The 26,052-nt window shown below is 44.8% G+C and overlaps 1 protein-coding gene across 2 annotated transcripts in view; it reads right to left on the bottom strand.

The window, feature by feature from the left end:
* The window catches only part of LOC138520101 (maestro heat-like repeat-containing protein family member 1), a 758,658-nt gene that overhangs the window by 58,141 nt on the left and 674,465 nt on the right, over nt 1-26,052 (bottom strand). For both annotated transcript variants that reach the window (XM_069632611.1, XM_069632612.1), the window contains exons 19-21: nt 20,013-20,059; nt 7,479-7,586; nt 617-736 (exon numbers count right to left, since the gene is read on the bottom strand). In XM_069632611.1, the coding sequence (XP_069488712.1) occupies nt 617-736; nt 7,479-7,586; nt 20,013-20,059 (275 nt within the window). The remainder of the gene's footprint in view (nt 1-616; nt 737-7,478; nt 7,587-20,012; nt 20,060-26,052) is intronic.

Raw genomic sequence — 26,052 nt, 5'->3', positions numbered from 1 at the left:
GCCCTATTTCCCATTTCCCATCTGATGAATAGTTTATCAAACAAATGATGTAAACGGCAACTAATCCAATTTGTTCTCTGTGTCCCTTAAAGTCAGCTGTTAGCATGGCATTATGTCGTGATAAGCTTTCAACCACGGTACACAGTGTTAGAGACCTTAACCCAGGGCAGGTATCTTCCCTTCTTTTGTTCCCCATATTGGGGGTATTCCTTGACATCACCCAATTCCGAAAATGGTGGCAGTGACTTTACTTAACCTCTTGTGTTGATTAGAACTCTCCCTGCACATGCAATCTGTCAATTCGCCTATTTTATAGGGACCTCGGTGCCAGGTGGGAATCACCACCCACACCTTTAGCAGCCTTGGGCAATCAGATTTGCTGGTGTTGCCAATGAGTCCTCTAGTCATGCCAGCGATAACTATATTGAAAGATAACACTGGTTTCTCCAACAATGATATTTCCTAAGGGAAGTTGTTCATGACCATGGAATGGGCCATGAAGGATATGCTGGAGTTATTTATCAAACACAGATATAACCTATGCCTACTGATATGTTTGCTGTCTCTGGGCTTTGGAATACCCTTTTTCATTTTCCACAAGTGCACAGTCACTCACTTCTCTTTCCACGTCCTCTTCATGGTCACTTTCCTGAAGGAGGAGGCTGAGCTGCGTACGCACGAAGATCTCGTTGGAGACGGCCTGGATGGTGGCCCCCAATAACTTATAAAGGAAAGCCTGCAAAAGACAACATTGAGTCAGATATTGCAATAACACATTCCTTTCCGTCATCAAATGAGAGACAAGAGCAATCAGAACATCTTGGAGAACTCAATTTGTTTCGCACATAAATCAAAATAAGCTATTATGTGGAGTTTTCATGAGCATTTGGACAATGTGGGAGCGGGCTGGAATGTGGAGTACTGATAAATGTGCACACAGATTCCTGAGCCTTGACTCTGAGATATTAGCCTCAATCAATACAATGGTTGTCACGACCCTTAAGCATGTTGATCGATATTAGAAGCGCTGTTTTTTATATTGCTCTACTGAAATATTTAGCATTCTTCTGACATCATGAAATCTATACCACTGCTCTATAAACCGACCACCAATCTATAAGTTGTGGATTTCACTACTATTGCCATTCCTCTGACCATTGAATCTATTTGTTTATTTGATACATTCATTCTTTCTAGTGTCCATGCTACCTGTTGGTTGCGTTATCATTCCTTTCACGCAGTGGGGAGCTGTTTTCAAGAAATGATCAAGTCACTTCACCCCTGTACTGTATTTTGGATTGCATTTATTTATTCATGTATTGTTTGCTTGTTAGGCGCTTATACAGGAAGCAAATACTGTTTCAAAGCACCCAGAGGGCAACAGGGAGGGGACAGGGAACAATACATAATTACAATTACAATAAATAACACTAGTGAATGTAAGAATACAATAGGGAGGGTAAGACACACCTACTATGCCTTGTGAGTGTTCAGAATGTCCAAGTGCAGATGTGAGAGGGAATGGGATAGGTGCTGCAGTGCGCATGGGTGAGCACCAGGTGAAGTGCAATGTAAGGTAAGTGCAAGCCTCCAAGGGTGGAGGGTGAGCCGAGGCAAGTGCTGAGGGAAGACAGCAGCTGGGATGATACAGTGTGGGAGGTCAGGACCCCAAGGATGCATAAGGGCCCTGCACACCAATCAAGCGACTGTGCGATTAGCACAGGAGAGAGGGGGGGAGTGGGAGCAAGAGATTAGATGAAGGTCCTGAGGCTCTTCCAGAATTTAAGAAAGTCCTGCTCAAGACGAAGAGGGAGGGGGAGGCTGTTCCAAAGAAGGGAGCCAGCTGAGGAAAAAGATTGACCACCTGCCCTCCATTTAGCTAACCGCTTTACGCACAAGGAATTGGTGCCAGAGGAACATAGAGGTCTAGAGGGGGATCATTTCATAAGCAAGGATTGCACATAGTGTGGTTCCTATCCCCAGAAAGTCTTGTGGATGATACAGACGGATTTGAATTTAATCTGTCCAGCAACCGGGAGCCAGTGAAGACTTTTAGGGCAGGGTATATGCGGTCCCTGTTCTTGAGGCCAAGGATAAGACTTGCTGCCCTATTCTGGATTAGCTGCAAATGTCGCAGAGTGGACGAAGGTAGAATCAGGAGGATGCTATTGCAGTAGTCAAGCCTAGAGATAACGAAAGCCCGGGTAACATTGAGCCGCTGGGGGAATGTGAGAAAAGGTAGAATTCCTTTGAGAAGGAAGTGCTGCAAATGGGGCGTCTTGGCAATGTCCTGAATGTGAGGGAAGAAGGAGAGAGAGGAGTCGAAGATGACTCAGAGGTTTCTGGCTTCTGAAGAGGGAGGAGGAGGAGTGAGTTGTGTCTCAATACTGGGGTATGGCGGACAGTGGAGGCCCATTGAGTCAGGGACAGTGCAGCTCTGGATTCCGCAATGAGGATCCACATGTAAGATGCCGAGCGGGAACACACCACTTCATTCCTATCTGCAGTGGTTGGGCTGGAGTGCTGTCCAGACGACATTGTGTTAAGGCCTCCTTGAGCCTGGTGGTGGTTGTCAATGCTGCAGTGGAATTAGTCTTGTTTTAGTTGGTGGTAGGCGGAAATAAGAGTTGCAGGCTGTCTTATTTTACTATATTGAGTTGTCTCTAAAATGAGTCGTTTTTTCTGCTTTTTGTGCAGAGAAAGGAGACTCTTACTAATTAGACATGAGTATTCACTGTATTGTTGAGTGACCCATGTGTGAGCCTGCATTTCCTTTGCATGGTCTCATGGAAGAGTCCAGGGAAGGTATTGGATAGTACTCCCAGGCAGTACTGATACTCAATGGCAACACCCTAACTAATGGACTGGGAGCAATGTCCAAGGACACACCTCCCACTTCACAACCACACAGGCAAATGCTGCACAACACGACAGATGTTTGCATAATAGTAGGCAACCTGACACAGAACAGCATGAACAGCTGGTGAAACCCCATAACAAAGTAACACACAAGCCACAACTCCAACTGCAGGATCGAATATACAAAACCAACTCCGCAGCAGCAACACACAACATCAACACCCAATAACTAACAATGACTATCCACGTAACAGGCAAAAAGGGAATGAAAAACTCTGCTGAGGGCAAATATCTCTGCAGTCATGCAGATCACACGAGACGAACATCACACAGAGATTTCAAAACTCAATGATCCTGTTATCACGAGGCACAAGTGTATCTTGCCACACATTGACCCCGCGTTCGTGTGAAGTATGTACATTTGCACCACGACTGCCCAGGGACTGGCAACCTACAGTCCATGCAACACAAACAGGTCGCAGGTGGCCAGAATGATATATTCACCTGGTAGCACTCTGAATTATGGAAGGGTCTTCTAGCTCAACCAGTGCAGATGGCAATGGCGCGTCACATGCGCTCTGCCCAATGTCCTTAGATGTGGTCTTTGATTCCGGTCACTGGACCTGCTGCAGTGCTGGGGGGGTTCCTGATACCATGGGTGTCCATTGTCTGGAAAACAACACTATTATGACACCATATGCGTTATCCATCCTGACTTGGTGACAGACCAATAGGATGCAAGTCCCTCACTCCCTGTTCCTTAGAACTTTAACTATGGTCCTTAAGGTTTCTGTTCCAAGTACCTTTAATTATACATTTAAAGATGTCCCCGCATTTCATTGGTCCGTTACTGATGAGGATGTATGAGATTTGCCTGTGTGTGATGGTGAAGATGGGTTCGGGGTTAACAGTTTGTTTCCCTTTGGCTCTTTCCTTAACTCATGTGATTGCAGAAACCCCATCCCAAGATTAAGGTGCCAATGCATGAGATGCAGCTGGTGCGCCTGCATGTTTCAGTGTGTTCATAGAAAGATTCTCCAACTGATTAACTGAGTCCCAATTGGCATTCTTGATTCGATGGTGGTGTATTGCTTCTCCCCTTACTTACTTGAAGGGACTGTCTCTCTCACTCAAGCCCCAATTCACTGCCAGCCCCAATCAAATACAGGCAGGAGGCCATCTTCAGATAATGGCACCGGTCACGCTTCGGGCCAGATGTGGGTCAGCAGGTGCTGCGCAGTGACACTAATGGTTATCATCTCAATGAAGTTTGCAAAAGCAGTATCTCAGCAAGAAGCCAGTGGCCCTCATTCCGACTTTGGAGGTAAGCACGCCGCTATTTGCGGCATGGCTGCCTCCAAAATAGTTCAGACTCCGGCCTGGTGAATGAAGTAATTACCGGTCCATTCCGAGGTCGGAGGGACCGGTAATTCCCCATTCACCAGGGCCACTCCCCATTCCCATTTCAGCCCCCATAGGGCTCAATGGGAAGGGGGACGGCGGCAATAACGGTACTGCAAATTGCGGTATGGTTATTGACCCCGGTGTCCCTTTGTGGGTCCTGTCCTTAACGCCTGCTAAAAGCAGCCGTTAAGGAAAGACCCGCAAAGGGAACTAGTAGTAGGGCGCAAAGGGATTACCGGCACCAGTGACATTACCGCTGCCCGGTATCCCCTTGCGCCCTACTTGTAATGAGGCCCAGTGCCTCTTCAAGGATGCGGAGAACCTACCAGTAAAGAGCGCAGTGTTTAGGACTGCAGTGCAATAGGAGAGCATACGCTTGACAGGAAGAACAGTAAGCTCAATAAGAGATCCCGTACTTCCTGCTAGAATAAGGGGGAAAGGAGAAGAAATAACTGATTTTGAAACCTGGAGAAACCTCTGTCAACAAGAAGTTATGCCCAGACCTAGGCTTTCAGACAATTGGAACCTCAAGAAAGAAATCAAAGACTTCAACGCGCTAACTAGTTTATAGGAGTGAGGTGTGCAAAGAAAAAGTAAAGGTTAGACCATTTCAGGAAGCACCTGAACCATCTGAAGACTTCCTCTGACTTGGGTAATATAATAGATTTAGTCAGGAGTAGTTAGTTATAGCTGGGGACAGCCAACTGTGAGTCTCCAGATGTTTTGGACTACAACGCCCATTCGTTCTAACCAGCACAGTTAATGGTAAAGGGTCATGGAAGTTGTAGTGCAAAACATCTGGAGATCCCCAGTTTGCATGCCTTTGAGTTAGTTGGGTAACAAATAAAAGGTCATAAGGCCGAAGTCAAGACGACCAACCTCCTGAGGAATAGACTACCAACCTCCTGAGGAATTGGAAAGTCCCATTATCTACCCTTAGCGGGCCGGGTGGGATAGAAGAAAACTGAACTGCAAGCTAGTAAAAGAGATGGCCAGGTACAGACATGAAGTGGAGGGGGATCAGATGTTGAGTGGTGAGATCCATGACTGTTAATTGACAGCGTTATCTTTTACAGATCCTGGAGTAGATGAGGCGAGGGTTGCTGGCGTCTATGCATTTCACTATCTGCTTTGAGGCAGAGACTGAATATATTCTAGGGAGTCTATAGCAGAGGAGAACAGACCATTCCAAGTGGTCTATGGGGCAGGCTACTCCTACAGAGATTTGGAAATAGTGGACCTGCAGGCAAAGGGTTGCAGGAGCTCTGCTGCACCATTAAGCGCTGTGTTTAATGAAAAATGATGTTGCGTTCCAGCAACGACAGACAGCCATCATCAATGTTGCTAACCAATGGCCACGTGACCTTTACTGGTCTGACTTAACAATAAGTTGCTGCGAGTTGGCGTGCACAACTCACCCAATGGAACTTTCAGAGTGAGTAGCACAGCTGCGCAAACCCCAGTGCTCCAGCATACAAGAACCCAACCCCCTGGCATCCAGAGGCCAGTTGATGCTATCACATGGACAGGGAATCACCCGGAAAACTGCTCAACTCCGTGCCTCCGTTGGTCTGTGCATGACAGGCAGCTTTTTCAATGATGAATGCACCAATGAACACAGTAAGAGAAATGACTAGCAAAAAGGCAAGTATGATATGTTCACAGGGGAGGGTGATATGGGGAGGGTCACCCTGTTCAGAGCCCTCATACATAGTACAGCACGTTTCCAGTCTGCGGACAACTTGTCACCATTGTAATATTTCATGTCTGATTGACCGGGTCATTCCGAGTATGGAGGTAACCATGCAGCATGGCTACCCCCATACCGGGTACCGGGTTCCTTGAATGAGGAATTACCGGGCCATTCCGATCTTGGAGGGCCCGGTAATTCCTCATTCAAGGAACCCAGACCCGGTACATCCCCATTCCCATTATGCCCACATAGGGCTCAATGGGAATGGGGAGGATGCTAACAACGGGCCCGTTACTAACCAGCCCAGTTGTTAGCATCCTGGTCTGGTCACGCGACCCGCTAAGAATGGCTGGTTTTACCAGGCGTCCTTAGCGGGTCCCACGAGCAGACTCGTAATGGGGCGGTAAGGGGTTGACAGCTCCGGCACCTTTACCGGACCCCTTAACCCCTTACCACCAAGGTTGTAATGACCTCCTAGGTATGTACAAGAACATTTTTCCCTTTTATTGTAGTGCAGATCAAGCTGCAGTTCAGAACATCAAATGTGGGGACAGATCCACCGACACATTCTCACTGACATTACCAGAACACGCAACTGTCTCTGAGCGTATTGCCAACTCAACGTCCCACTCAACATACATGACATAATTGAAGCACCTCACAGAAGCATGCCACCCGGGGATACAGATCACAGTTAAAATCTGAGCAGGCAAACTGGAACCCCCTAATCTTGTAGAGTAGAAGGAGGAGCTGCACAAATCACGAAATGCATTTTTAGTAAGAGGGTGCTTCATCCTGAGGCTTGAATATTGGAAATTTCCATTGTCAGTCTAGGGGCCTCATTACACTGACGTCGGTGGACCAAGGTGCTATTAGCACCTTGGTCCATGCCGGTAAAATACTGGCACCGCCTTGGTGGAAAGGGGAATTACCGCCCTATTCCAAGGTTGGTGGGGCGGTAATTCCCCCTTCCCCCATTGCCCTTCCCCATTCCCATTTTTGCCCCATAGGGCATAATGGGAATGGGGAAGGTGCTAATTAAGGCACCGCAAATTGCGGTACCGTAATTAGCTCCCTGGTCCCTTTGCGGGTTGGTTTTAACGCCTGCAAAAAGCAGGCGTTAAATTCTCCAACCCGCAAAGGGACCTCGTAGTAAGGCGGTAAGGGTTTACCGGTACCGGTAAACCCTTACCGCCTTCCGTGTAATGAGGTCCTAGGTCTGCAACTCCCAGGGTGCAGCACACTGTGGCTGAAATGTGAACACATAGCTACCATTAGAAACTCTGAGGCTGAAATGCTGCTGCGGGACAAGGGATTGGTCCAGTAATTCAAAATCCAAAGCTTTCTTTTCAACACGGAAAGAACCTAACCTGCATACGTTAAAATGTTACAAACCTAAAATGGAAGCCCAAGGAGCTTGTTGTGTGACTCTTGGCTTAATGGTGGGACTTCAGCTCTTAGTTCTCCGTGGATCTACCTGCATGCAAGACAAGAAACACTATCTCTACTAAACGTAACAGACCTTCTCAAGCGGATGCTCAGCGCTGATGATCAGCTGCATCTTGATCTCCTGTATCAGCTTCCCGCTCCATTTCTCAGACTTGATGGCCTTCATGGTTTTTACGAAGAACTGTGGGCAAGAATAATAGTGAGCAGATGCCAAATACCGATTTGAATTCTTTATTAGTACCTGGTGGTGGCGGCCTCCCATCCAATGAGGCTCAGAATCGGTGCTTTACCACACAGTGAGCCGCCTTTTCCCCCTGCGAGATACCATGTAAGAGCATGCTCCCCCGCGTCCCCTTCGCCTTCTCCAGCCCCCACCCCCCTTGTCCACATCTCTCCCCCTCATCCACACCCAACTTACCTGCCACTGCTCTGTCCCTCGCCGGCACTGGGAACACTATGTTCCCAGCACATCACTGACCCAGAAATGGCCACTATGGAAAGGGAGAAGGGACTATGTGTGGCTCCCTTCTCCCCCAATCCATTGAGGCCATCTTGCTTTGTATTTTCTTTTAAGTTGGGAAACAGTGAAAACGTAATTTCTCAACTGAAAAACCCCCCACTATTATTACCCTGGTCCAATATGCCGATGTACAAATAGCAATATTACCTGAGCTGGGGGGCATTAGCCGGGCAGGTAATGTCCCGGGCTATTGTTAAAGCCCTTGCTTCACTTGTGCATCCAACTGGCCCGGTAATGCCCCGCCCCAGCCCCCACCCCCTGCTCGTGCAATTTTGCTTAAGAAGTATAGAAAGCTAATGATATGCTTTATATAACTAAACATATTTAAGAAACACTTTGGAAACCACCTTTGCATGGTAGATACACATATGCAGTGTATCAAACAGGCTTTGCTCATGATATATTTCGTTATTATGTGATGTACACAGTTTGCTAAAAATGAACATTAATTACTATGGGCCTCATTCCGAGTACGGCGCTAACCAATGGCGCTATTAACGCCTTGGTTGACGCCGTACCCGGACCGGCAGCGCCTTGGTGGATGGCGGAATTACCGCCCCATTCCAAGGTTGGCGGGGCGGTAATTCCCCATTCACCAAGGCTCTTCCCCATTCCCAAATGAGCCCCCATAGGGCTCAATGGGAATGGGGAATATGCAAATAACGGTGACCGTTCATTACGGTCACCGTTATTGGCTTGGAGGCCCCTTTGCGCCCTCGACTTTAACACCTGCTCAAAGCAGGCGTTAAGGGCGAGGGCGCAAAGGGAACTCGGAGTATGGCGGTAAGGGATTACCGCCACCGGTCTCGTTACCGGTGGCCGCTATCCCTTACCGCCATACTCGGAATGAGGCCCTATGTCCTGCTAAGACACTTGAATTCTCAGAATGTCTATCTGAGAAAATGTCTTGTGTAGCAAATCACCAACTGCAGGTGGAAAAGAGACACCTAAATTAATAACACCTTACTTGCCAGCTGTAATGTGTGGTCGGGCTCCATGACATTTAAAAATCCAAAACTTGCAAAAACTATGTGATGTTTGGTATCCACCTCTGTGTGACGATTGAGAACTCCCAAGAGGCGGTGGGAAGAGATCCAGGTCGGGTGGGGCGGGAGGCCGGTGCAGCCAATCACAGATGAAGGAATCACCCTGCCAGTAGAAGCACAGGTGTTGACGTATAATTGCAAAAACCCAGCAGCGCAGAAACCATCCGCAGATACCACTTCAACCACATACCTGAGACTACAGACAGCCCACTCTAGAGAGAAGTAGCACTAGAACTTGCTCCTGCTGGGAAGGGCGCTGGGCAGCTCTGCCGCTGCTAACCTTCTCAGAGTCTAGAGGCTGAAAAGTCCTTGAGGAAGCACTAGCCTGATAATGCCGGGAGGCTGGGAAAGTCTGTGAATGAGCACAGGCCGCGCAACGGCAAAAAGGTTGGGAAGCCTCAGAGGAAAGCCAACAAATCCAACAAATCCAGCACTTGTTTACAGGCGCATTATAAATGAATGATATCATACCATATCATAACAGCCTCTGAAGAAGTTATGCCTGAACACACCTACAAGACTTTATCAGAATGTTCATGTGTGGCCCTTAAAATCTCATTTAAAGACAAGATGGAATACAATTGTAAAGTGGAGCAGGCAGCACAATCTATTTATTTTCATTAAAAAGAAAACAAAACTAGAATTGCCCTGGTTTAAACTTTTCTGATTCGCCACGCTTCTCTTTTTCCTCCTGAAACAACATGTCTTGAAATCACTTCGAGTTAAGAAAATTAACAAGCCTTGAGAAATCCCACAACACTGCGAAACACATGTCGACTGAAAAAGTAGCACTCTTGGAGAGGCTAAATTAAAAACCCATGTATCAAAAGCCAATGTTGTCTGTAATTCTTTTGACAACTACTTTATCATCATAGATGTGCAGCCATAAAAGGCTGTACCTTTGGGAATACGTCGTGACCAACTTGACCTTCCTGGCTCTCTTCCATCCTCTTCCCTCTTTTCTCCATTCTTGCTAGCCCCCAAATCATTCTATCTTTGAACTTTGAATTGTTACATGGCTGCACTGTGCTGCATTATAAAATCCAAAATAAATACACGCATAAGGAAAGTATGGAACTCATTATGTGCAATTTGCCAATTTCTTTGCTCCCAAAATCATTTCTGCCACTCGATCCGCATGAATGCCTTATTATAAGTGGTGGCAAGGCGGTCAAAATCCCTGTTTTTGGTTTCCGAAAAGAGATTTTTCAGATTTACCACAAGCGCTAATTCCAATATGATATACTCACCTACTTGCGACCTTAAAGTGGAGAATTGACCTCCAGCATCTCGACTTTTAAAATGTATTTTATTGTTTTTTTATAACGCGCTTAATACCGTACCTGAGTTCGGTTTCTAAGCGCAGATCCGGGATTCGAACCTCTGTTGCTTTACATGGTCTCTCTACTAAGACCAGTGCATTGCCCCTGTGCTATCCTCCGATAGATGTACATCATTCACTGCATGCTCAAACCTCGGAATTCGGTGGTGCAGTAAAAGTGATGGTAATTCCGTTACTGCCAAAAAAAAAGTCATGGAGCCTCATTACGAGTTTGGCGGTAGCCATGGGGCTATTAGCTCCATGGCTGCCGCCAAACGGGGCTCCTTTACCGGATTCCCAGAATGGGAAATTACTGGGCCATTTCGAGTACGGAGGGCCCGGTAATTCCTCCCTCTGGGAACCCGTGCCCGTGCCTTCCCCATTCCCATCTTAGTCCTCACAGGGCTCAATGGGAATGGGAGAGGGAGCTAACAACGGGCCGTTGTCGAGCCGCCTGTTGTTTGCTCCCTATTCCCCTCGCGGCACCCAGTAACGATGCCTGGTTTTGCCAGGCGTCCTTACCGGGTCCTGCGAGGAGACTTTGTAATTTTGCGGGACGGGTTTAACGTGTCCGCCTCCATTAGTGGAGCCTGTTATCCCGTTCCGCGAACCTCGTAATGAGGCCCATGGTAACGGATTTACCAACACATTGGGCCTCATTACACGGATGGTGGAGAACCATGGTGCTATTAGCGCCATGGTTCATGCCGGTAAAATACCGGCACGGCCTTGGCGGAAAGGGGAATTACCGCCCCATTCCAAGGTTGGCGGGGCGGTAATTCCCCCTTCCACCATTGCCCTTCCCCATTCCCATTTTTGCCCCATAGGGCATAATGGGAATGGGGAAGGCGCTAATTACGGTACCGCAAATTGCGGTACCGTAATTAGCTCCCTGGGTCCCTTTGCGGGTTGGTTTTTAACGCCTGAAAAAGCAGGCGTTAAATTCCCCAACCCGCAAAGGGACCTCGTAGTAAGGCAGTAAGGATTTACCGGTACCGGTAAAATACCGGTACAGGTAAACCCTTACCGCCATCCGTGTAATGAGGCCCATTTTATTTTCACACCCCTGCACTTGTAAGGCCGTACAACTTATCAATAAAACAAAAAATAATGAAAAAACATGATTTTCTCTAATACGTCTTTCTTGTATTATCCCTTTACCTGATTGGAGTTGCTTGAGTACGAAGAAATTGATTGGGGCAGCATGACATTTAAAAACCATAGAAATCATGCTGTCTGTATTGCCATTCCACTCAAATCCCAGTGCATTTTAAATATATTGTACTTGTATGCCTAACCCTCAGAAATGCCATCTAAGGAATTAGAGCCCTGGGAGGTTGAATAAACCTTTCCCATTGGTCAATTTGCAGGCTATACGATCCGGTATGGGCTCAGAGTTTTCTTATAGCCTGGAATTTTCATGCAGTCGCAAATTTGACATTTGCTTTCTTTTTTCAGCCCGGAAAGCCGTGTACTTACAGTGTTTCACCCCACTCATGTAAAATTACATTTTCATACAAATACCATCCTTTTTTCATTTGTTACTTTAAATTAATGAAAAAAATAATGTACTACAAATAAGCATGACATATTTGTGTCATTTTACTTTTCATATTCTTTGAATGCTTAAATATTCCACATTGAATATTTAAGTTCCCCCAAAAAATATAATAATGTAAACAATATATATGTGTACATAAACTTTTGTTGTTGTTTGGCCATGGGTTCTAATAACTTTATAGACCTCAACCTTGGGCCATACTGTCGTTATGCTGCCTCATACCTCGTTAAGGGAACCAAGCTATTCTCAGGCCTTTAACTTAGTCTGCAGGGCCCATAACGCCAGGTGCGGCCCTCTGGCAAGGTCTATAAAGCTATATTAGGTACACTGTAAAACTACCAGACTGGAGTTACGGGGGGGGGGGGGAGATAATAATCCTGGCTCAGATTTCATGGAGATGCAGTATCCACAATAATTGTAGTACACTTTGGGTCTCCTAAACTTCAATTCTTAACATTTCTAACTCAATGTGTTTGGTATACACTACCAAGCTAGCACGAAGGTGGCAAATAGTCACATCAGTGCCCAAGCTAGGCTTCAGTACCAAGCTTGGTGATGGATACCATTGCCAACCTAAGCATCCAGTCTCTAGAAGGGAAACGGACCTTAAGTGAAAATGCTTTCATATAGGCAATATGGGCTTGGGAGCATCTCTTTGGGCTGAATGAGGGATTTATTTTACGAGTTTATCTTTGGTGTGACCAAACTCTGCGGCAGCTCTGGCATGCATGTTCATTGCCTAGATTTAGTGGCGAAACGTCTAAGGTAGTCATGATCACTAAATGCATCCGACTTTTATATGGATATGACTACATTAAAAAGTGTTCAAGTATATTGGTAGGGGACGTCTCATGTAGAAGAGGTTGGAGTCCTGAACCGGGCACCTCTTAAAGAAATGGTAGCATTTTAGCTGGACAATTTTCATGAATTGTTTTTCTTCATCTTTTCCTGTACATTGAATGCATGAAATGAGACTAGATGCGTTCCCCTATACGCTGCCACTTTAACATCCATGTTTCATTATACATTGATAATTTTGGGGGAAAATATGAAGTGAGTTGATTAACCAAAGAAATAACATTTTGATGTTGCAGTGGTATGCACCATGTAATTTCAGAATGTTTTACATTTGGACCAGGCTCTTGTAAATAACTGGATTTACTTTTTAAAAGAGGATCTGGGCTGTCTCAAACAGAAGAAAAACCCTGAACGATTTTGAGGCAGTAAGAGCTTGTGCTTATGGAATGTACTTGTCAGAATGATGGCTATGAGTAAGGAATTGTAAATAGCCAACTACCAAAGTATCAAAGTGACACCTTCCCAGCAGATCAAGATCGCACTGTGATATTATATGATATGGTATTTATAACGTGCCTATACACAAGTGTTTCCAGGCGTGACAAGGCAAGGGAGGGGAAACAAAGGGAGGACAAGACAATGATCTTACTAGGCCTAGTGACATTGAGATCGTGCAAGTGCAGGGGAGAGGGAAGGGGAAAAGTGCCAAGAGAGGGGGAGGCGGAGCAAGTGCAAGATACAGGATCAAACATCAAAGAACAAGTAGTGCGGCCAGCAGGTGGCAGTGCAAGGTTAGGTGCAGAGAGCAAATGTCTGATAAGTGCAGGTAGGGGGACTGTAGGGATGCAGATATAGACCCAAGAACAGGGCTGCCAGGAGGCAGTGCACGGGTACAAGGGGGAGGGCAGGGACCTGGGCCCATTGTTTGGAGGGTAGCCAGGTGACCAGTGCAGTGTCAGACAGGAGATCAACAGGAAGAGAGAAGGCAGAAGCAAAGAGGAAAGTCTTGAGATGGTTCTGCTCAAGTTTCAGAGAGGCAGGGAGGCTGTTCCAAATGGAGGTGCCAGCCGAAGTGAGAGATCTGCCCTCAACTCGGATTGAATTCCTTGAAATGAGGGACTACAAACTTTCAATTAATCATGGAGGGGCGGGGGATGGCCATCATAACAATCCCGCCTGATGCAATATTACAACACTTTGTTGAAGAAGACGTGTAAATAGTGCAAGGACTAATGCTAGATTTTACAACCATTTGCTCAGTTTTCTAATTCTGTTGCAATGATTTCATGCATTTGCTATATGATGGTGTGGAGCATTGAGTCTGCTCGAATCGTGTTGAGAAAGACCCAAATCTGCTAAATGTCAGTGAGTGGCATTGATAGTTTACAATGTTTCAAACACAGAGGGAAAATACATGAGAATCTCAGAGGAAAGACAAAGGGCCTCATTACGACCGTGGCGGTCCGGAAATAACGGTGGCGGTAAACCCGCCGCCACCGTTGTTTCCGGACCGCCTGATCCCGACCCCTGCAGGCGGGAGGTGATGTTCCCGCCAGGTCTGACCTGGCGGGTTTAACACCGCCTGCCTGCAGGCAGACGAGGAAACACCGGCAGCATTACAAGATGCTGCCGGTGTTTCCATGATCCCGATTCCCATTGAGTCCTATAGGACTCAATGGGAATGGGGATTTACACCATTCCGCCTCCGTGATTCCCGGAAAACCGGGGTTGTGATGCCCCGGTAATTCCGGGAATCACGGAGGCGGAATGGTAATACGAGTCCGGCGTTAACCAGGCGGTTTTACCGCCTCGGTTAACGCCGGACTCGTAATGAGGCCCAAAGTGTCAGTTTCAGGGATAATCACAGGGAGGTGTTTTGTTTGGTGGGTAGTCTAAACAAGGACCAACACTAACTCTTCATGTAAAAAAGTCAACACCCTCCTGCAGACAAAGCACAAGGCCTTATGGGTATGAAAAACGAGTAACTGTCACTGCTGGGTCTATCTGCAAAACATAACTCCTACTTGTAATTAGCCTTGGCATTGACAATGATTCATTTGAAAGTTACAACCTAAAATCCCTATACAGAGAGGAATTTTGCAGATTTTGTGAAGTAAAAAAAGTAAACTAAAACCGGTGTTTTATGCACATCTTCTTCAGTGCATGAGTAAGGGCCAGCGCAGCCACAAACAAAGCTAATGTGTAAAAAGAAGCTGTCCATTTCTTAGTTCGCCCTCCGGTGTTGCTATCACATCTTTATAGAACTAACTTCACCCAAGATTCACGTACAGAATTTGATTTCTTCTACAGTTACAGGTAAAGACTTTTGTTTTTCTTTAGTCTGCCTTATTTGTGGTCTTTTTACTTCTAGTGCACATTCAAAGTATGAAGAGTAATAGGAGGCCCTATCGATGTTGTGCACACCACAAACCCAACTGTGCCTACACACAATATTACGAGATATTACTCTCCACCATGCCTGCTTTACCTGTCCTGCAGTGTAATACCAAAGGAAAGACATTTTGAAACTGAAAACCCCCCAAAATAGGGTGGCCTGCATACTGACTTCTTGCATATGCTTTAAGATACCCTGCCTCCCCCACAAATCATTCTGGAGGAATAGGCCCCAAGTACTTGACCAACAGAAACAAATCGGGGTGATCTGGTTCTTCATTTAAGGGGGGTTTGCAGAAGGTGCAGAGAATGTCAATGGGAGCACGCTTACTACTGGCCCCCACAACATTCTCACAGCAGCAGGGGATCCCAAGCAGTCCACTGTTTAGGAGATGAGGATATGCTTTTCACCAGATACACTGGCCTCTACCTCATTCTCCCATCATTGGCAGGGACTACCCCAGGACAGGCCACGGCCTAAAGTGTGAGCAGTGCCTGCCTATTACCCCAGCCCTGGACCGAGCATAAGTTCTGGAGTCCTGCACAATTCTTAACAAGGGACCTCGCCACTCTTAACCCTCGACCATAACCTGACCTCGGCATTACATTACATTACTACATTTGTAATGCGCACTGTGAACCCGCAGGCATGAAGGCGCGGACAAGGGAATTAACAGACATTAACGAATAAGAGGTTCTACCAGAACCTAGGCTAAAGACAGAGTTGGCATTAGAAAGAATATCCTTCCTCTCTTAGGTGAATAACACTGTCATCAAATCTCTCTTAAAGATTTGTAAGGAGCTTTGACTTTGCTTCTTATCCGGCAGTTGGTTCCAGAGTTTAGGCGCTATTATGAAGAAGTCGCCGTTCTCTGCTTTAGATGTTCTGCATCTTGGTTGAACAAGGTAGTTTTGAGTACAGGACCTTAATGCTCTTTTATTGACCTTAGCATTAATATATGTCTGCAAATATGGTGGCATCAATTGTATTCGACATTTAAAGGTGATGACAAGAACCCTAAATGTGATCCTAACTTCAATAGGTAACCAGTGAAGAGTGCGCCTGGCCTCCGATATGCGGTCGCGCCGGGAGAGGCCTAGGACAATCCTGAACGCCCAATTCTGCACTACCTGGAGCCTGTGTAAGTCTTGCTTGCTGACACCCAACAGAAGGGTACAGCAGTAGTCTATCTTGGCCCTATTATGGCCCGAGTGATGGTTTCCGCACTTGCCTGCGTGATTAGTGGCCTAAGGTGTGATAGGAGGTTAACATAATAAACTGATGCTGACCCAACAGCAGTTACATGTGCCTTCATTGACAATGTCTGATCGAGGGTAACTCCTAAGACTTTAGTTTTAGACAGGGGGTAAATGATGTCACCGCCTAGTTTGAATGAACTATGTGTCTGATTCAGTTTACGGACAGAGTGTGGACAACTGACAATCAGAAGTTCGGTCTTACTCCTGTTAAGGGCTAAGTAGTTATCTAGCATCAATTTCTCTATTAGGTTGAACATTCTATTAATTTCCTGTTCGTCCTGCCCATGAAGACCTGTTAGATGGATGAAACATTGTGTGTCTTCCGCATGGTTTGAAAACATAACCCCCTCCTGCTCTAGCATAAAGAAGAAGGGAGCCATGAAAAGGTTATACAGACAAGGAGATGTACTAGCCCCCTGTGGGATGCCGTAGAGTACTGGGGTGGGCGAGGCTTCTGCCAAGACTCTGCTGCATCTGTGCGCCAGAAAGGAGTCAATCCAAGACGCTGCTGAACGTGAGAAGTTGGCAACCTCTTTTAATCTAGAGTTCAAGATGGTGTGTTCGATCAAATCGAATGCTGCCGATTGGTCTAAAGAGATTACGAGAGAAACAGCACCCTTATCCATCTGAGCAAGTAGTTTAGATTTCAGCTCAAGGAGTGATGTCTCTGTTCTGAAACGTTTCCTGAATCTGGACTGGTGGGCATGAAGAATTGGGTACTGGTTCAAATGCCCTGCGATCTGACTATAGGCGACCCTATCCAATATTTTAAGTAAGAATGGAGTATTGGAAATAGGACGAAAATTCAGCGGGTTATCCCTGTGTAACCCTTTTTTTTTAAGGATGGGAGTAACCATTGTTCGTTTTAAATCGTCAGGTACCTTGCCCTCCTTCAGTGAGGCGTTAACAAAGATACAAATTGCTTGGAGTAAGCGAGGGGTGCAGGATTTGATTATCATAGAAGAACATGCATCCCCTCTGCAGTGTGAGGTTTTCATCTGTTTGATGATTTTTATTAGTGCTATCTCAGATATCAGATGAAAATTGAATAAGGGGACCACCGGGTCGCGCAGATGGGCTTTCGAAGGTTCTTTAGTCACAAAAATCGAGGGCGCATTCTTTTTTTCGAGCATTTCGGTCCTGATGTTGTACAATTTATTTTGAAGGCCATCTTGGCTACGATGGCACCAATTTTTGTCTTTTGTCATTAATGGGTCTGCATGAGTAGGGACCGTCTCCTGTTCTTTCAAAATCTTGAACAATTCCCTAGTATCAGACTTTGCGTTAGAGATGCAAGCCTTATGATAGTTCATTTTGGCATTGAGAATGGCGATTTTATATTCCCTTACTAAGTTTTTGTAAGTAGTTAGAAGCTCGTGTGTTGGTTCGCATTTCCAGGGATAAAAAGCTTTAGTGGTTGAAGTTTTATGTTTTCATAGTTCTACTGAGAACCGTACTTTACTTTTGTTATCCTCTTTGTTTTGCTTATTTTTGCTTCAAGGGGGGTAGGAGGTCTGAAATAAAGGATATGTTTTTGGACAGGACAGTGGCCATTGACTGTGACAACGTTTCCTTTTGGAAATGAAGAGAGTAATTGAGTAAAGGTTCAATATTGCTAACAGTAATGCGTTTTAGCTTTCGCGACATGCAGCCTAGTTGTTTACTCCTTGCTTTAACTGGAAACGGGACAGTTAATAGGAAGTGTACAAAAAAGTGGTCGGACCAGGGGCAGGGAAAGGTACCTACCTCACTACAAGTTGTGTTAAGGACCGCCAACTAGTCCAATGCATGACCAATAACATGGGTGGGTGTCAACATATGTTGTACAAAGCCAAGGTCAGCCAAAGACTGTTGGAGCTCCTTCGCAGAGAGGTCGGTATCGTCACCTAGTCAGTAGTTAACATCGCCCAAAATAATGAAGCGTGAGGTGGGTTTCCGTAGAGGTAATAGGAGAATACAGACGAAACAGAAGTTTTATTGACTCAATGTACCACAAAAAGAACAAAGGGATTGTGGGTAGCTCAACCCCAGTTGCATGCCAGTGAGGGGGCTCTTGAAAAAGAACAAAGCAACAAAAAAAAGGATTTTTGCACAAAAAAAAATTAAGAAAGGCAGACTGCCACAATGAGAGGAACGAACTGGACGAGGACAAAAGGACCTGCTGTAATGTCTTTTTCATTTATGGCCTTGATATGAAGCAAAACAAGTGTTAAACACGTGTGTGGAATGAACAAGCAAACAAACTGTGTGGAATGTGAAAGCAGCTATGCACTGGGACAAAAGGTAGGTTAATATATTGGCTGTATACCTCGCTCAGATGCTATTTGCATAGTCAAGTAGTTGGGTGGATTTGGAAAAGGAAGGGGGCCTGTGATGCTAGTGGGTTGAGGGGGGGAATGCAAGATAGTATACTGTTGTATGGATGCAAGTAGACCAAACCTACTCAGAGCTTTGCGTGCGGATCAGTTTCTAGGTTTACAATATCAAGGGCATAGAGACATTTGGGTCTGAGGAGAAGCCTTGTGTTCCCAAGATGCCAGGATGGATTTGCTTCGAGTGTGGTGCGTAAATTGGTTGCATCCTGCCATGTGTTTTCAATGCAGATTTTTTCAAAGCTTTTTTTGCTACACATTTCTAGTGATTTCTTTGGCACAAAAAATAGAGGGTGATCCCCGTCCTCCCTACCAGTCACCCACCTTCCACCCTCTCTCCAAGTCACCAAAACCTACACGCTGCATTCTGCTGCAAACATTTGGTTAAAAAAGTGTGGTTAGAAATTCTGTCTGGATTTCTCTATGAAAGAAATACTGGCTACAAGTTGTAGAGGTGTAGGAGTCTGATGTTGGATGTTTGTTGTGACGGGTATTCAAGTGCCCTATTTGTGTAGCTTAGTTGGTAGCTAAGAGTTTGGGCAGGGAGCATAGAGAATCCTCAATGGGCAGACACGCGCGAAACCACGCATAGCAGATCATAGCATGGCATAGAAAGGCTTGCAGAAAGGCGTGCATGCCAGCACAATGCATTAGAAGTCATAGCCACGCCTGGAAAAGCCCTTACAGCCTGGTGTCCTCACCTTTCCCCTATGACTAGCCCCTAGCAGACATGTCCCATTTTACTTTCTCACATTGCCATGGTCAGACCCTTTCTGTCTTGCTGTCGATTTCTCTTCAGCTCAAATGGATACAGGTTTCCCCATGTGCCACAAGGATCTTGGAATTAACAGTTGCAGGCCTAGGACAATCTGAGGGCTCAAATCTACGTGCCAGGGTTTATGGTAGGCAAGAGCTTTTTGTTTGGAGATAAGCTGCTTGATATATAAAAACAGATGTGGCGCTGGCAACTTTGTGTGATGGTCAAAGGCATGAGCCGACACAATCTTGCCAAGTGGCCACAGTAATTGAAAGTAAAGGAAATGGACGTGCACCATTCTAATAGGCTGCATGGAACACAAGGTTGTCTGCATATCTGGAAAACATGAGCTGGAGTTGGCACTTGGGAATTGGACTAAGAGGTTACAGCTCTAGGTTTTGAAATACTCCGTTGTGGAATTTACTTGTAAGAGTGGAAAAATCTTTACAGTATCAAAACGGGAAACAGGAATTTAGAGAGTGTCCACTGCCCACCGCAGGTACTCAGTGTTCGTAATGGAACAGAAACAAGCAGAGGAAACAAGAGATACAGCTCTTTAGAAAATATGGCAGCCTTACCTGAAGCAGCTGGTTTTCCCAGTCAGACTCCATCATGTCGCCATTTGCTGAAAGACAAAGCCGGTCATATGTTTATTGTGAATCCACTTTAGCCAAATAGATTGCATGGGTTGATCTCAGAATAGATTCCCTTTCAAAGGTGATGGGAGTCCAGATTAAAGTTATCAATCAGGTAATCGATTACAGAGGAACATCAAATGGGGCTTGAATGCTACCATTGCCCAAGCAGACACTGCAGCCCGCAAACCCCATCAAATGGGTGCTTAGAAACTACCATTGGCAGAGCAACCATTGCAGGCAAGCAGCCTCAATGTAATGTATGGATGGATACTACCATTGCCCAATCACATTTTTAAGCCAACTGTTCCCATCTAAATGGAGGATTGGATACTACCGTTGCCCAGTCTAACATTGCAATCCACAGACCCCATTCAAATAGAGGCTTGCAAACTACCATCGCGCAATGAGACATTGCAGCCAACAGACCCATACAAATGGATGCTGGGAAACCATAATTGGCCAAGCAACCATTTCATGCCCTGCGGTCCCATCTAAATGTATGGATGGATACTACCATTGCCCAATCAAATATTGGAGTCCACTGTTCCCATCTAAATGGATGCTTGGATACTGCCATTGCCCAATGAGACATTACATCCCACAAACCCAGGCAAATGGATATATAGATACTGCCATTGCCCAATGAGATATTAGCACACGGGGTGGGGGAGCAGCCAATTCGGCTCCATGAAACACAGGCTGAAACCACTAATCTCAGCCCACGTTCCAGGGCACCCGCAGGCTGTCTCTCCTGCTGTGGGCTGCCATCTTCGTTCCACCGTTCCTTTTTAAAAAAACTTTTCAGAGCTCTCCTCCCCAGTCCCACTTAGGTGACTGTTGCAGCGGCGGCATCCTCTGCAGCAGCTTCCCTTCCTGATTTTCCAGCCGCCTGGGTAATACAAGAGAGACTCCATACAGAGCCCCACCTTCTACAACGATGGCGGCCATTTTAAATAAGTATTTTCATTCATTGAACGGGATGCACGTGGCGTCCTGTTCAGTGAATGAAAATATTTGGTAACCCCGGGTGCAAATGGCATTAGCACCCCATTCCAAGGGCTGGAACGGGGGTAGGGGGGTGTACTGGGCCAGAGCCGTCTATATCGCCCTCACTCTTTGCTCAGGCCGTTAACTCGGACTGCCAGGCTGTAAACCCCCCCCCCATCCATTCCAGTCTTTCGAACGGGCTGCTAATGCCACATTACATCCCACAGACCTATACAAATGGATGCTTGGATACTGCCATCTCCCAATGAGACATTGCAGCCCACAGACCCATAGAAATGGATGCTTGGATGTTACAATTGCCCAATCATATATTACAGCCCACAGACCAATACAAATGGATGCATGTGTGCTGCGTTGCTATTCAGATAAAAATACAATTTTGAGATGCATATTTGGAAAGCATGCGCAGTACAAATGGCCTGTGCCTGCGCTATTTGCAATTTCCCAAAAAACAGAATTGGGTTGTAACCCATGCTATGGAAGTTGATGTTTCATCAGCAATACTATGACACTTGTTTCACGTTTCATAATATCAGCAATAGAGTGTACCATTACTGCTGCGGGTAAAAGGGTTAAATCCTGGACATTACTACTTTAAAGTCCATGGAACTGTATTAGGTACAGGAGCCATTACCACTGTTGATAGGCGGTCTGGGAAAGCTGGGAGCGATTCCGCTACAGCCTGCTTCCAGTTACCGCCCCATTCACAGTGGGGGCCAAAATGACAAAAACAGTTTCAATAGCACAGGAAATGTAACTCACAAAACGTAAGCAAGTGATTTGCTGCAGTTCCTCGTGGTCCTAACTTACCCATGGTCCAACTTCACCAAATTCAAGTTTTGAGAATGGGTAAGTACACAGCTGTTATCGTATATTTTTTAATTGTTGCTCTCAGCAGTAGAATACTTTCCAGAATGTAAAATGACTACAATAGTGAGATGAATTTTCCTGTCTGTAACATTTGGTTTGGGCAACTTCCTATGTTGAAATCTGCACGTGATACACAGTGTTGAGCACAGAAAGCAGCAACAAAAAACAAAAAAACTATTTATATATAAATCGGTGAAAATGACTAAACTTTAATTATGGCCAAAACCTAAGGGAGGCAGAATGCCAAGAACCAAGGTGTAAAGAAAAATCTGTGTGCTCACAACAGCCTTCTGCCTCCCTTAGGCCTCAGCCATAATCAATGTGTTTTCATTTTTTCATTTTTACCGGTTTACTGCTGTGTATTTTTTGTGGGGTCACCCGAGTGTGGTCGGTTCCCGTTTTATTAGGGCTGTTTTCCCCATATTGTATGTGGTGTTGCACCACAGGGACCTGCACCAGCTACTATTGTAAGCGCACTGATTTTTCTTTACACCTTGTTTCTTGTATATATATATATATATAAACTGAAAAAAATGTGTTAAATGGACGTTATAATTAAGTTGCACTAATAACAACCTATGAAATTCAATGTAAAAACTTTGTTAAAGGGACGTTATGGTTATGGTTAGCTAAGCAACCATAACTCGCGCCGTGCAGTGCTAAGACTAACACCCAGGACTTCAAAGATGACATCACAAATGCCATTGATGACATCACATGTGAAAATAATTTTGATGAAAAGTCCCTACAAGGGGTTGTGACTTGTAATGTTGGTAACAAGATGACAGGGGTGATTGTGAGACCTATCATGAACTGCTAAATCCATTAAGGAATGTACTCATCTAAACAATTTTAATACAGGAACCTAATTATACATAAACATAGGCAATGGCTGCAGCATGCACCATAGATGTACAATATTTTGAATCTTGTAATTTTGGATAGTAAAATAATGAATGCTGCCGTATCAGAGGTTTGAGTAATAAATAGCTAACAATTCAAGACTTACTACGCACTTATGCTAGTACAAACAATACATATGAAGACCCACAATGCATACAAATCAGAAGCACATACAGGGAAACTAAAGTAAGGAAGAAAGAAACAGCATCACCAGAAAATGTTTAGAACATTAAAGTTCATCTTCATGTGTACAAATTAATTGTGTGTTTTAAGACCTGCTTATTGCCCCATGTTTGTGCACCATGAGCTTAGACCAAACCCTAAGGAAAGTACTTTAAAAACATATGACAAGGTTAACGTCTAGATATATAGCACCTTTTGAATTTGAATATTCTGACTGTCAGTGAACAAAACCACCTGGCCTGGATATCTCAGTGAACAAAAACAAGTGGCCCAGATATGTGCTGTCATCAGTAATGTCATCACATTTATGATGTCAACTTTGATGTCCTGGGTGTTAGCCTTAGTAGTGCATGGTGGTGGTGCGAGTTATGGTTGCTTAACTTACCATAACTGGTGAATTCCTGAGGTTTCTTCGGTTTTACTTGTAACCATAACGTCCCTTCAACACATTTATTTTACTGAATTTCATAGGTTTTCTTTAGTGCAACTTAACCATAACGTGCCTTTAACAAAGTTCTTTCAGTGAATATATATATATATATATATATATATATATATATATATATATATATATATATATATATATATATATATCAGTGAAAAAACATTGTTAAAGGGACATTATGGTTCAGTTGCCCTAAGAAAAACCTATCAAATTCAGTGCAACAACTTTTTTAAAGGGATATTACAGTTACTTTGCACTAATAACAACCTATAGATATCATGGTTACAAGTGAAACCGAAAACCCCCAGAAATTCACCAGTTATGGTAAGCTAAGTAACCATAGCTCGCACCACCACCGTGCACTGCAAGGACAAACACCCATGATATCAAAGATGACATCACAAATGTCATTGATGACCTCACTGATGACATCACATGTGTGGCTCCCTTTTCTTCTTTACTGACATGTTTAGGCCAGGTGTTTTGTTTTTCACTGATAGTCAGGAACTCAAAATGCAAAAGGTACTATATTTGTAGATCTTACCCTTCTCATATGCTCTTATACTACTTTCCTGAGGGTACAGTCACATCATATGATATATATACATAGGGGAAGAAGCAGCCTTGAAACACAGCTATCATTTGTGTGCATGAAGATACTCAGGTTATGAACACTTTCTGAGAGTACTGCTGCTTTTTTATTTACTTTAATTTCCCTGTATATGCTCCTATTTGTATGTGTTGTTCTTACACTACTTTAGTTAGGGTCCAGTCATATTGAAGTGTTTAATTACACGCAGGGAGACGTGATTTATAGACAAGCTATTTATTTATATTAATAGCTAAGTGAAAGTGAATTGGCCCCACCGACCGTGGAAAGCAACTGACATGAGACGCGTTTGAAACACGCATTCCAAACATACGTCTTTATGTTCTATTCACCCTTCCATCACGGGAGCTCGCGAAGGGTCCCGTGATGAAATGATGAAAGGACATTACACATCTCCCTTCCTTAGTCTCTTGTTGTTTATGGAACACAGTCCAGTAGCTTCTTCTACATCTCCCTTCCTTAGTCTCTTGCCGTTCATGGAATACAGTCTAGTAGGCTTCTTCTGTATCCTCAGTAATGTCAGACAAAATCCTTCATGCGGTTTGGTTTGCGGATCACTCTCCCTGTTCTTGACATATGCAGAGGATCTGGTTTAGATGTTGGCAAGGACATTTTTGACATTACATTTCTATTCAACCTAGATCTCACATGCTGAACATTCCTTTTCATTCTTTCATTGTCACCCCTACTGAGTTGCTCCTTGTGTTCCATTTCACCAGTATTTACATCCTTACTTGACTCCATCACACATACTCTCTCCACATTCCAGACTCTACCATCTTGCACTCTCACTGCATGTCTAAAAACCTCAATCACACTCACTGGTTTGGACCATTTGCAGGGTCCATCTCTTAGTACAGGGGGTAGTTTAATTCTCACCAGACCCCCCACTCTGGGAACCTTGTTTCTTTTACTTTTGCTCATTAGATTATCGTGAGCTGCCTTGTTCCTCAGCTGGATTTTCCTAATACTCTCTACTGCCTCTCCAAAATCTTTTCTTACTATGGTCTCCCTCTCCAACCAAGATGGTGTCAATTTGGTGTTTGCTCTGCGCCCTCTACTTAACTCAAAAGGTGATAGACCAGTAGTACTATGGGGAGTAAAACGGTGAGCAATTATTTTCCTTGTCACCGCTTCTTCCCAGTTGAGCCCATTTGACCAAGCCCACCGAATAGCATCCTTGAGCACCTTATTGAATCTCTCAACCATCCCATTGGTTTGTGGGTGGTATATTGCACTAGTTTTGTGCACAATGGAATTACTGGTACAGAACATTTCCATCTCTTTTGACCTGAATTGGACACCATTATCAGTTAATATGCTTCTTGGGAAACCCTCTCTAGTGCATATCTCTGACAAAATTTCTATCACTATTTTGGCACTCATATGAGGTTTGATTAAAACTTCTACCCATCTGGTCAGAAGGTCAATGACCACCAAGCAAAATTGTTGTTTACCATCACAATGAATAGGCCCTAGTATGTCCATGCCTACTTCATCCCATACTTTTCCTGGAATATTCGTTATCACCATAGGGTAATTCGCACTCACACACGCCCTGTCACTCTGATTACAAAGGATACATTCTCTGATGGTTCTCTCGATTTGCAGGTCACATCCTGGCCACCAGAAATCATCGCGTATTCTCTGTTTAGTCTTCACAATTCCTTGATGGCCTTCGTGGCCCAGATCGATGATTCTTTGTCTTAGACTTGTAGGTGGAATTATTCGATCTCCTCTCATAATTCTGTCACTCACTACGTTGAGTTCATCTGCAACTCTCCAGTATTCGATGAGACCGGACCCTTCAAACATAACTTTCTTTAAACTTCCATTGCTTCGTATAATTTGTTTCAACTGTTTTATGCTATCATCTTGTCTCTCCGCTTCTTCCCACTCAGTTTTGGATATGGAAAGCGCTTCAACGTTCAAGACAACTTCAGGATTGTTTTCACTTTCAT

Source organism: Ambystoma mexicanum, chromosome 13, assembly GCF_040938575.1.
Source record: "Ambystoma mexicanum isolate Mex_15411 chromosome 13, UKY_AmexF1_1, whole genome shotgun sequence".
In the NCBI taxonomy this organism is placed as follows: Eukaryota; Metazoa; Chordata; class Amphibia; order Caudata; family Ambystomatidae; genus Ambystoma; species Ambystoma mexicanum.
Note: the sequence above shows the minus strand (reverse complement) of the source record. Positions and strands in the feature narration are given on the sequence as shown.